General features: G+C 42.6%; 3 protein-coding genes across 5 annotated transcripts in view; 1 reads left to right on the top strand and 2 right to left on the bottom strand.

Moving 5' to 3' along the window:
- mao (monoamine oxidase) overlaps positions 1-7567 on the bottom strand; it is a 134064-nt gene extending 126497 nt beyond the window's left edge. Inside the window, exon 1 of one of the 2 annotated variants that reach the window (XM_069889301.1) lies at positions 7544-7567. Coding sequence is in view for 1 of the 2 variants with exons in the window: in XM_069889302.1 (XP_069745403.1) it covers positions 666-714 (49 nt within the window). In the remaining variant the exon portion in view is untranslated. Of the gene's footprint in view, positions 1-665; positions 988-7543 lie in introns of those variants that run through there. The other variant, XM_069889302.1, reaches the window with a different exon arrangement.
- Positions 1-12994, top strand: part of kdm6a (lysine (K)-specific demethylase 6A) — a 317187-nt gene that overhangs the window by 13010 nt on the left and 291183 nt on the right. The window lies entirely within an intron of this gene.
- efhc2 (EF-hand domain (C-terminal) containing 2) overlaps positions 10109-12994 on the bottom strand; it is a 53821-nt gene continuing 50935 nt past the window's right edge. For both annotated transcript variants that reach the window (XM_069889300.1, XM_069889299.1), the window contains one exon: positions 10109-10436. In XM_069889300.1, coding sequence (XP_069745401.1) covers positions 10344-10436 — 93 coding nt within the window. In that variant the 3' untranslated portion in view covers positions 10109-10343. The remainder of the gene's footprint in view (positions 10437-12994) is intronic.

Below are 12994 nucleotides of genomic sequence, written 5' to 3'. Positions count from 1 at the left end.
GGTAAAACCAATAGCAACGTAACTGGATTAAAATAATAAGTCAGCATTGATCCCAGCTCGCTCCGCTCTGCCCCTCCTCTTACCACCCAGCCTCCTCATACCTCCCTTATTAACAGAATATAGAAAATCGATTCAACGCAGGTGGCAAGGAAGCAAGGTTTTTTTTATTTTAATGCATTGCTTTTTTATTAATGCTGTTGAATGCAGAATGTAATATGCCAAGTGGAAACGAGACTCAATGCTAATATACTGGCGGAAAAAAACCCTATTCAAAACGATGTAACCATGGTTTTACAATATTACAGACCAAGAAGGAGCATTAGTGGCAGCACAATGGTAAACGCTTGTATAACATGGAATCATCGGTTAGTCTTTCTGAAACTGGTCATTAACAAACACTGAACTGGCGAAAGCGGTTTTGATGATGCATGTTCGATAAACCAGAGGTTCCCACTTTCCGGCCAAGGAATGTAGAAATATCAACAGCACCTTCGCGCTGACCTTAATCTCACCCTTGGAATAAACCTTCAGTCACTCTGTAATGACAGATGACCTTCTACCCATGCACATTGGGGTTAGTTCCAAAGGGGTTCCGCTTGCACTTCTCCCCATTTCTATCTCCTCGTTTTTTCCAACAACGCATTTTCGGTGAAGTTACGACTGACCTGAGATCCCGCCACCGACAACAATCACATTACATTTGTTGCTTGTCATGTTGCTGCCACAGCCCAGCCTTCGTCCTCCGTGTCAATACTCAGTCGAGTGGCGGCGTTAAAAGGCAGCTCTGAGCCTCTAAATGGCCCCTTCGAGCAGCTCCGCCCCAGGATTGTCACTCCGACCTCAGCGAACAGCTCCGCCTCCGACCACCTCTTATTGTTCTCACCCACTCCGATTTTACAGCTGCCCGTCACTCTGCGGTGTCCTGCTCAGTCACGTTCAAAAAGCACAACTTGTTTTCAAATCATTCCACAGCCCCCAAGATATCAGGGGAATATTGTGAGTACTTGAGCATTTCTTTCCGTTTTAATTTCAGAACCTAAACTTAATGTTTTCGAACTCCTTGCTCGTGGATTGTGTTTCACGATGCTTCGAACGCGTTAATTAGTTACACAAAAGACGCTCCAGATACTGGAATCTGGGGCATCATCCAAGTTCAAGTTTACAGTCGGACAACCCTGAGATTCTTTTACATGCGGCCAGGCAGAATTTCTACGAAGAGGCAGTACAAAAAGTTGTACTCAAAAAAAAAAAGATAATTATGCCAAAGAGAGAACTGTAAACAAAGAAGAAATGTTAACAAACTGACAGTGCAAATACAGAAAAAAAATTCAGAACTAGATAATGTGCAAAATAGGAGGCCTTAAACGAGTTTCTGATTGAATTGGTTGTTGAGAAGTCTGATGGTGGAAGGTTAACCACTGTTCCTGAACCTGGTGGTGCTCGTCATGTGGCACCTATATCTCTTTTCTGATGGCAGTAGCAAGAACAGAGCATGTCCTTGGTGGTGTGGATCCTTGATGATTGCTGCTGTTCTCAGACAGCAACCTTCCATGTAGAATTTTTTGATGGTGGGGAGAGTTTTGCCAGTGATGTACTGGATTGTCTTCGCTACCTTTTACAAGGCGTTCCCGCTCAGAGGAACGAGGACATGATGTAGCCAGTCAGCACACTTTCCACTACACATCTGTAGAAGTATGCCAAGGTTTCCAATGTCAGACTGAACTTTCACAAACTCTTGAGGGAGTAGAGGCATTGACGTGCTTTCTTCACGATGACATTGGTATGTTGGGTGTAGGAAAGTTCCTCTGACATATTGACTCTCCACCTCTGATCCCCCAGGGATCACTGGATCATACACCACTAGTGTTCCCTTCCTAAAGTCTACAATCAGCCCCTTGATTTGGTGACATTGAGTGAGAGGTTGTTCATACACCATTCAACTAAGTATTGAATCTCCCTCCTGCATGCTAACTCTTTTTCTACAGCCCAATACTGTGGTATTGTCAACAAATTAACGAATAGTACCAATCCACACAGTTGCACGTATAAAGCAAGTAGGGCAGGGGGCTTAGAATGCAGCCCTGTGATGCGCCAGTGCTGATGGAGATTGTTTGGGAAATGCTCTTGCCAATCCATACTGATTGGGGCTGGGGGTGAGGAGATCAAGGATCTAATTACACAATAGGGATTGAGGCCCAGGTCTTGGAGTTTGCTGATCACTTTTGAGGGGATGATGATGATGTTGAATTCCCAACTGTAGTCATTAAAGAGCAACCTGGTCTATTCATCTATGCTGTCCAGGGTGTTCCAAGGTTTTGTGTAGAGCCAGTGAAATAGCATCTGCTGTAGACCCATTGCTGTGGTCAGAAACTTGGAATGGATCCATGTTGCTGATCAGACAGGAATTTCAAAACATTTCAATTGGACCAATTGCTTCCAATTAGGCCCCGTGCTAGGGTAATATCTACTTGTCAAATACACACAACACATTGCAACATACACCTAACACCACATTGTAGCTTTTATAGAGAACAGCAACAATTTTAATTTTCTTCTGAATTCTCATAAAGTCAGTAGTGTTTGTTTATACTGTTTATATTTTTAATTTTTTGTACTGCACAGTAGAAGTCCAAAATAACAACCTCCAATTTAGATTTAGTGCCACTGATGCTCAAGTTTTGAACATGATGCTTAATTAATGTCAACAAAACATTTTCTGGCAATCCTAATGATTATGTCATCAGGAAAAAGGAGTTTTTCCAAGCTGAAATGAATCAAAACTTACTCGAGATCATCAATTCAGCAAAAATGTTTGAACATTTTGGCAATTATGTCTATTGAATCTGAAATTAGCAGTTTAAATTTAGACAAAATCCTAAAGGACTTTTCAGAGAAAAAAAAGCTAGAAAGATAACTTTTTCATAATAAAACGCAATAATAATATAACTTTTTTTTCTTCCCTTTTTTCTTTTGTTCTTATTTTTGCTTTTTCTACAACTAGAAGAGATCGATCTATTTTGATAATCAATGTATATCTCAATATGAGGGGAAATTCTCATAAGGACATTTCATTTTTTTCAAGAATTATATAAGACAACATCACCTTTGTTGACCTCACCAAAGCCTTCGACACCGTGAGCAGGAAAGGGCTTTGGCAAATACTAGAGCGCATCGGATGTCCCCCAAAGTTCCTCAACATGATTATCCAACTGCACGAAAACCAACAAGGTCGGGTCAGATACAGCAATGAGCTCTCTGAACCCTTCTCCATTAACAATGGCGTGAAGCAAGGCTGTGTTCTCGCACCAACCCTCTTTTCAATCTTCTTCAGCATGATGCTGAACCAAGCCATGAAAGACCCCAATAATGAAGACGCTGTTTACATCCGGTACCGCACGGATGGCAGTCTCTTCAATCTGAGGCGCCTGCAAGCTCACACCAAGACACAAGAGAAACTTGTCCGTGAACTACTCTTTGCAGATGATGCCACTTTAGTTGCCCATTCAGAGCCAGCTCTTCAGCGCTTGACGTCCTGCTTTGCGGAAACTGCCAAAATGTTTGGCCTGGAAGTCAGCCTGAAGAAAACTGAGGTCCTCCATCAGCCAGCTCCCCACCATGACTACCAGCCCCCCCACATCTCCATCGGGCACACAAAACTCAAAACGGACAACCAGTTTACCTATCTCGGCTGCACCATTTCATCAGATGCAAGGATCGACAATGAGATAGACAACAGACTCGCCAAGGCAAATAGCGCCTTTGGAAGACTACACAAAAGAGTCTGGAAAAACAACCAACTGAAAAACCTCACAAAGATAAGCGTATACAGAGCCGTTGTCATACCCACACTCCTGTTCGGCTCCGAATCATGGGTCCTCTACCGGCACCACCTACGGCTCCTAGAACGCTTCCACCAGCGTTGTCTCCGCTCCATCCTCAACATCCATTGGAGCGCTCACACCCCTAACGTCGAGGTACTCGAGATGGCAGAGGTCGACAGCATCGAGTCCACGCTGCTGAAGATCCAGCTGCGCTGGATGGGTCACGTCTCCAGAATGGAGGACCATCGCCTTCCCAAGATCGTATTATATGGCGAGCTCTCCACTGGCCACCGTGACAGAGGTGCACCAAAGAAAAGGTACAAGGACTGCCTAAAGAAATCTCTTGGTGCCTGCCACATTGACCACCGCCAGTGGGCTGATAACGCCTCAAACCGTGCATCTTGGCGCCTCACAGTTTGGCGGGCAGCAGCCTCCTTTGAAGAAGACCGCAGAGCCCACCTCACTGACAAAAGGCAAAGGAGGAAAAACCCAACACCCAACCCCAACCAACCAATTTTCCCTTGCAACCGCTGCAATCGTGTCTGCCTGTCCCGCATCGGACTGGTCAGCCACAAACGAGCCTGCAGCTGACGTGGACTTTTTACCCCCTCCATAAATCTTCGTCCGCGAAGCCAAGCCAAAGAAAGAATATAAGACAATGTATAATTTATATATGACTCATTCTGCATTGCATTATATAAAAGCTATATAATTAATATCTAAACAATATATACATGTAATATTTCTCTCTATCAAATTAATAAAAATATTTTGAAAGGAAAGAAAATGTTTCTCTCACATCACATTTTTAGATGTAACCCATTTTTGTCATTTCCTTTCATATTTTGTCTACTTCAAGCATACAAAACCATGAAGTGCAATATGTCATTGAAAATTCACTTTCTGCATTCGCACTCAGACTTCTTTCCTGCTGATCTTGGTGCATTCAGTGTCAAACATGGCGAAAGGTTTCACCAGGACATTGCAACCATTGAAAGACAGTATCAGGGCAACTGGAATCCATCAATGCTGACTGACTATTGTTGGACACTAACATGAGAGGCATCACAGCCTGAGTACAAATGAAAATCAGGGGCAAAACATTTTTAAGGCAGTTGTATCTAATTGACTAGTTATGTTCACGGTTTCATAACTCCAAAGGAAATGGGCCAATGACAATTTTTCTCAAGCAAAATATTTCAGTAACAATTGGGTCTAGAGCAGTGATTCTCAACCTTCCCTTCCTACTCACTACCACCTTAAATAATCCCTTACTAATCACAGAGCATAGGGATTACTTAAAGTGGTATGTGAGTGGAAAGAAAAAGATTGAGAACCCCTGGCATAAAGATTAAAACCTTGTGTTTTTTAAATCTTAGTTAATTTTGTAACTGCCTCTTTAAGATGATTATTGTTTGAAGTGTTACCAGAGTGACTATGATGTAATGTCGTAATATCCGCCTGGTCTAACAGCTTGCACATTATTCAACCAGATATGAAGGAAGTGTGAGCACAAGATATTTTTCTTTGAATTTTTTGTGTATCTCTTTAAATACCGTTATGTATCGCTTTAAAGTTTGAGTATCTCTATATACGTTTTATATTTATATTATACAGTAAATGCTCTGTTATTCATCTTAATGAAAATCTTAATGTGAATCTATGCAAAATGTTTATCTGTTTTATCAATGAATTAAAACTACAAAAAACAGCAGCCACAGAGTTTGATTTATGGACCAAAGAGATCGAAAATTGGAAGATCGTAGTTCATGTTTTTGGAAGATAATACTTTGAAATTTGGATGTATTAGAATAAGGAAAGTGTTGTCTATACATAGCTTCAAAATTCAGAGTTGTAGACTTAGGACAGTATGAGGAGGAACTTCTTTTCCCAGAGGGAGGTGAATCTGTGGAATTCACTGCCCATTGAAGCAGTGGAGGATATCTCAGTAAATATATTTAAGACAAGGTTGGATATATTTTTGCATAGTACAGGAAATAAAGGATATGGGGAAAAGGCAGGTAGGTGCAGATGAGTCTATCATCTCATTGAATGGCAGAGCAGGCTCGATGGGCCGGATGGCCTGCTCCTATTTCCTATTTCAATTCCAGAAATCACTGCACCTAGCCATTCCATCATGTATTGACAAGTTACTGGAGAAATGTCTCCACCTTTATAGCCATCGGCAAATACTGGGCACATCTCACAAGGTGTCCTCATCAGACCAGTGGGCTGAATGATTGGATTGACTGTCATTTTCCCATCCACTCAACCAATAATGCCTTCCTTTGCAGCTATAATAGACATCTCTACCTTCCCATCGTATATCAATATATTCAAAATGGTTTCTACATCTTTCATTGACAGTTCCTACTTTATAGCTGTATTTCCACACTTCATGAGATGAAGCATATGAAATGTTTCTTTGCACCATAGGACTTTGTTTACTTTCCTGTGTCACCTCAGCCTTATCTTGTAAGAACTTGGAACTGTTGGTTCAACATTTCCACAAATCTCGGCCCCAGTTTCCCCAGCTTTTCCAGACTTGGCTCGAGTTTGACCCCTGGCCATCCTGGCCCCGTTTCCCCTGGCCGTCCTGACCATGGCTCGAGTTTGACCCCTGGCCATCCTGGCCCCGTTTCCCCTGGCCGTCCTGACCATGGCTCGAGTTTGACCCCTGGCCATCCTGGCCCCGTTTCCCCTGGCCGTCCTGACCATGGCTCGAGTTTGACCCCTGGCCATCCTGGCCCCGTTTCCCCTGGCCATCCCGACCATGGCTCGAGTTTGACCCCTGGCCATCCTGGCCCCGTTTCCCCTGGCCGTCCTGACCATGGCTCGAGTTTGACCCCTGGCCATCCTGGCCCCGTTTCCCCTGGCCGTCCTGACCATGGCTCGTTTGACCCCTGGCCATCCTGGCCCCATTTCCCCTGGCCGTCCTGACCATGGCTCGAGTTTGATCCCTGGCCATCCTGGCCCCGTTTCCCCTGGCCGTCCTGACCATGGCTCGAGTTTGACCCCTGGCCATCCTGGCCCCGTTTCCCCTGGCCGTCCCGACCATGGCTCGAGTTTGACCCCTGGCCATCCTGGCCCCGTTTCCCCTGGCCGTCCCGACCATGGCTCGAGTTTGACCCCTGGCCATCCTGGCCCCGTTTCCCCTGGCCGTCCCGACCATGGCTCGAGTTTGACCCCTGGCCATCCTGGCCCCGTTTCCCCTGGCCGTCCTGACCATGGCTCGAGTTTGACCCCTGGCCATCCTGGCCCCGTTTCCCCTGGCCGTCCTGACCATGGCTCGAGTTTGACCCCTGGCCACCCTGGCCCCGTTTCCCCTGGCCGTCCTGACCATGGCTCGAGTTTGACCCCTGGCCACCCTGGCCCCGTTTCCCCTGGCCGTCCTGACCATGGCTCGAGTTTGACCCCTGGCCATCCTGGCCCCGTTTCCCCTGGCCGTCCTGACCATGGCTCGAGTTTGACCCCTGGCCATCCTGGCCCCGTTTCCCCTGGCCGTCCTGTCCATGGCTCGAGTTTGACCCCTGGCCATCCTGGCCCCGTTTCCCCTGGCCGTCCCGACCATGGCTCGAGTTTGACCCCTGGCCATCTTGTCCCCGTTTCCCCTGGCCGTCCCGACCATGGCTCGAGTTTGACCCCTGGCCATCCTGGCCCCGTTTCCCCTGGCCGTCCTGACCATGGCTCGAGTTTAGTGTCTCATTTTCTCTCTTACTCACTTTTTTGTTGTTTTCCTCTCAAGTTTCTTCCTTTTCGTTTTCCCACTGCCAAGCACGTGCTTTCGTCACCCAACGTCATTTCTTTTGTTGTTCTTTTTTCACCAAATTTTCACCTCCAATGACCTTTTTTCAAAATTCTGTGGATCCCATTGTCCAGAATGTGGATTTTTCATCCTCGTCGCCACTTTTGTCCCCTTTGGAAACATCACTCAGAGGAGCTGTAATTCATTTGAAGATGGCGCCAAGCTGAAACTCCCTGTAGAACGTAACTCCATGTATCTGACATCATGAGCACATGACTCGCACATGCACACTCCCATATCACTCCCCATCCCCCACCCCAACATCCGCTTCCATAAAATCCCTTCTGTATTTAATATGCAGCCGCTGTTAATCCCCACTAGTTTAAATTCCCCGCTTATTTATTTTGCCTTATTTTACAGAGGTGACGAGCAGCACTCTGGCAGCACTGCACTCTGAGCTGCAGTGCTGGAGATCCTGCCTTTCAGTAGACACTTTATGTTCATGCCTTATTTTCCCACTCAGGTAGATATAAAAAATCCAATGCAAATATTTCAACAATATATTTAATCAGATTTTAATTACCTCGAGCTGCCTCCCCTCACAAGTGATCTAATATGTAGTTATGCAGATCTAAATTTAAATTTGGAGGCACAGCACAGTTACAGGCCCTTCCAGCCCAGGAGTCCATGCAGCCCATTTACATCCATGTGACTACAAACCCGTACATCTTTAGAACATGGGAGGAAATCAGTGCATCTGGAGAAAACCCATGCAGTCACAGGGTGAAGTTATAAACTCATTGAAATTGTGTAGCTAGCACAGTGCTGTAATAGTTCTGTGCTAAACACTACACTACTGTACGACCAACTATTAAAAAAAAATTGAATTACATTTACATAATGTCTCTTACAATATCCTAAAGCATTTTACGGCATTGCGATTTTAAGTTATGTCATCATTACAATGGAATGGTCATGGCAACCCATTTCTAAATAGCAAGATCCTAGAAACCCAATGATCTGCTAAGAAATGTTCATGGATGCATAAGTATTGGTAATAACTTATCTGCTTTTCCTTGAACTAATGCCATTGGATATTTTACACCCTCTGGAGAGAGCATACAGGATTGAAGTTTAAAGATTCATCTAAAAGCAATACCTTCAATACTATAGCCTCACTACTGCATTGGAAAGTCACCCCACTTTTTAATAGCCCCTTTCACACTGCCAACCCTCCTAGGAAGCGGGAAAACTTACCAGGCATGCTGCACCTTTGGAGCCTTTCTCACTGCACCATCAACAATCCGGCATTTTAAGAGGGTCCCACCTCCAGCAGTGACAATGCGAGAGCAGGTTGTACTTTCACATTGCCAGAAAGTGATTAGTGAGTTAACTCGGTCAGGCTCCCACCAAGTGTCAGAGCCTGGTTGAATTTGACTCATCTTGCTCGTTTGGGACAATTCAGGCTGCACAATTACCAGGAATGGACCCGCTAAATTAGCTGGTTAACCCACACGGAATTGATGGTGTGAAAATGGCTTTGGTTTTAGTTTCTGAAGCTGCACCTTCCCAACTCAGAAGAAAGTGTGCTATTAAGTAGAATAGACCAGTAGCTAAAAGTAAGGGCATGGTTAGAAATTAAATAATGAGGTTGCTTCAGTTCTGCTCAGTTTAATATCAACACTTTCTGGCAGCCTGCCCATTGAACATGTACTACACAACCAAAAGTTGGCATTTCTTGAGGCCCAAGTCAAGGAGTTTTCAGTGCCAAGATATTCAAAATAAGCTCTTTAGCAAGAGAACTTCAGAATTGATTCAGATGTGGTATTGGTAAATTTCAGTTCAAGGAGGTGATTTTACTAGAACTTAAAATTAAGGCTAAAGCGAATGCAATTTTACTTTATCTTCTTTTATAAACTATGGTAAAAAAAAAACATATGGAATATATCTACAGATTTACTATTCCTTGTAAATCTCCTTTCTTTACAGTGAAGATCAAGTTTTGCATGTCCTTATTTTTACCTGCAAGGCCACTTGCATTCATCTTTAAGAATGTTTCTGCCACATTCTGAAAATTGGACCAAACATGTTTAGGTGAATTTTGTCGATCTATAATTTATGTAGATAGATCAAATTCAGAGATTCACCTGGAGCCATATACTTTCCAAAGAACCATCATATACAAAGTTGGCCATTGGGAACATGATAAAAGCATTTATATAAAAAAATTCACAATGCAAGCATGAACAGCAGTCCAATGTCAACGATATTACCTTTTTTAAGCAAGGAGAAGCTGGATACAAAATTCAGGTCCGAAGGCTGACTCTGACAATGTGTGACAGCTGTAGTGGTACATGCAGTATCTCTATTTAAAAAGTTTTTATTAACTGTCAGGTTTTTGACAGTTTCCGGTCGTATCATAAGCTACATGATTCAAAATTTGCAAAGAGTGGTGTCCTACAAGTCAAAAAATGAAGAAGTGAAAATCCACATTGAGTCTTCATTCCAAAACACCGAGAAATAAAATACTCACAAAAATGGGTTAAATTTTAAAGTATTCTTGTTTATTTTCAGATTTACCTTAGACACAAATTACTGATATGGATGAAGGTCTGTACAGTGAAAATATTTTGTTTTTCAGATTGATTTCTAACTGCAATTATGATAATAACTTGAAAGACTTTTGACTTTCCATATGTGCCCGTCTATAAAGAAACAATAATTAAGCTTATACAATTTTCTATGAATAAGGAAAAGAAGACCCACTTTGAATCATTTTACTCTTGTTTACCAAACAGATCTTCGATTAAAGCTATATAGTTGATATTCTTCACTTGTTTAATGGGGAACTCTGAACTCATGGTGAAAAGCTGAAATGATAAACAGAAAGAAGAAATCTTGATATATGGTCTCAGGAGAAAGTTATATTATCCATGTTCCTATGTCCTGATCAGGTATTTAATAATTTGGGAATGATATATTTGGATGAATCAACATGGATATGACAAATGCAGTAGTGTAGAATTCCATTTGTACATAACTTCCCATTCTAGATCCAGAGGATGAGTTATTTTGGATAAGATGTTTTGATAAAAGTGAAACTGTCATTATAAGTTGCCATTATATCAAGTAGCTGAGCTCAATTTCTGATGTACGAGCACAGTTGAGCAGAAATCCAGAAGTTGCCCTCAGAGATTCTCTGCTCTTTCACTGAATTCACAACTTTACAGGTCACTTCATCATAATTTGAGGAAGTCAGAAAATTTAGATAAAAATAAACAATTTCCAGTGTAAAACATTGCTCTCAAGTAAGTGTTAATAACATACTAAATGCTAACATTAAGCAATCTCTCTGCCCTTGAAAATGTTTATATGTGCATATTATCATTTTCTCAAATATTTCAAAATTCAAAGGATTTTAAAATAATATTCATGTTTATAGTTTGTTTATGATATATCGGCTTCCATTTCAATCATGCTTTGTAAAATATTTTAAAATTCTCGCATCACTTAATTATGATTTGCTACAAAGACAGTTTATTAACATCACTGTTGGACTCTGAAAGGTAGAAATTCATATGGCTTCAAAATGCACTAGTTTTGCATCATGTCATTTGGCAGTGAATTTCTAATGGAAACAAGATCTTTCACACAAAAGGCTTGAACTTGGTACAAGTGGCAAGATGCCCTAGTTCGCTGCACACCTATGCTCTTTTATCAATTTGCACTCCTACGACCACCCAAACCTAAGTGGCAATGCCCTGCATGAGAACAAACATTTACAACAGAGGAATAATAATAAAAAATTCTGGAAAGGCTCAGAGGTCACCAGAATCTGAGGAGGGAGACAGAGTTACTATTTCAGATCAATGGCTCTGCACCAAAACTGTGAAAAATAAATCAAGTGCAGTACACAAAAGTGCTGGAGAAATTCAGCAGGTCACACAGCATCCATGGAAATTAAAAAGTAGTCATTGTTTCAGGAGGGTCAAAAATCAGGCAGATTACTGAATAAAAAGGTGAGGGGGGGGCAAGGGAGGGGAAGCAGGTAGAACACAGGCTAACATACAGAAGACAGGTAAAAGAGAAAGAAGCTGACAACCAATATGGGAAATGGGCAGCAGGCTAAGAAAGACATCTTTCTGATAGGAAAAGGGAATTAGAGGAAAATAGATGTATAAGGGATAGAGAGAGACCCAGGAGTGGAAAATAGACGTCGACATTAATGACACCTAGTTGGAGTCTGTGGAGACAGAGTAGGAAGGTGTTGCTCCTCAAATTTGTGGGTGGCCTCAACTTGGTAATACATGAGGCCATGGACAGATACGTCAGTGTGGCAATGGGGTGTGGGTTTGAAGTGGTTGACCATTGAGAGGTCCTTACTGTTGCAATAGACAGAGTGAAGATGCTCAATGAAGTGATCTTCCAAAAAGTTTTGATTCTGCCCGATGTAGAGGATGCTGCGTCGGGTGTAGTAAATTACCCCTGCAGATTCACAGAGGAAGTGTTGCTTCACTTTGAAGGACCCTTTGGGGCCCCGAATAATGGTGGGGGAGGAGGTGAAAGTGCACTACTTGATGGCAGCTCTCGGACATCTTTACCATTACTCAGTGAGTTCCTCCAACACTAGACCATGGCATCTGCAGGATTTTAGTTCACCTCCAAAAATTACATGACTTATTTTAAGTTGGAAGGGAGGTGGATAGCTCGAGAGAACAAAGGAAATGTGTGAAAAGAAGGAGATCAAGAGAAAGGTTATGGCTAAAATGATGGTGATGCTGGATGAGAGGGTAGTCAAAATTTATTATCTACAACTGATCAGTGTAAATATAAATAGAGGGAACCTAATGAGGATAGAGAAAAAATGTTGCAATTGTGAGATACAAGGAGTTGCTGGAAATCTGAAATGTAAAATTCTCTGTTTTTCTCTTACCGATGCTATCTAAATTGCTACAGTATTTCTGGTATTCTCTTTTATTTCAATTTCCAGCAACTGCTGTGTTTTGTATCTCACATTTCCAGCATTGTTGTTCTTTTTCTCTCCTCTATTCTCCTTCTTCTTCATCCTCTGCTAATAGATCAGCTTCAATTAATGAGCTTTCACCACCCAAAAGGTTTCCTGCTCTTGGCTCATTCTGCTTATTCCTTGAAGAAGGGGTCAGGCCCGAAACTTTGGCAATATATTTTGTTTCCTATGTACGCTGAAAGACTGGTTGTGTTCCTCCAGCATTTCAGTGTGTCTTTACTACAATTACAATGTCTGCAAACTTTTGTGTTTCATTCATATTTCTGCTGCAATGCCTACCAATAGATCAGACAGGTCTCTCGGGCATTGTAGTCATTGAGAAATGCTCATACTTTGCAAATGCAACGTGGACACCAGAATGTGCCACCATTGTGGCTTTCCTACAAGTGCAGTTATCTGCTA

The sequence above is a fragment of the Narcine bancroftii genome, chromosome 7 (genome assembly GCF_036971445.1).
Source record: "Narcine bancroftii isolate sNarBan1 chromosome 7, sNarBan1.hap1, whole genome shotgun sequence".
NCBI classification, from domain to species: domain Eukaryota; kingdom Metazoa; phylum Chordata; class Chondrichthyes; order Torpediniformes; family Narcinidae; genus Narcine; species Narcine bancroftii.
This window is presented reverse-complemented; position numbering and strand designations above follow the sequence as displayed.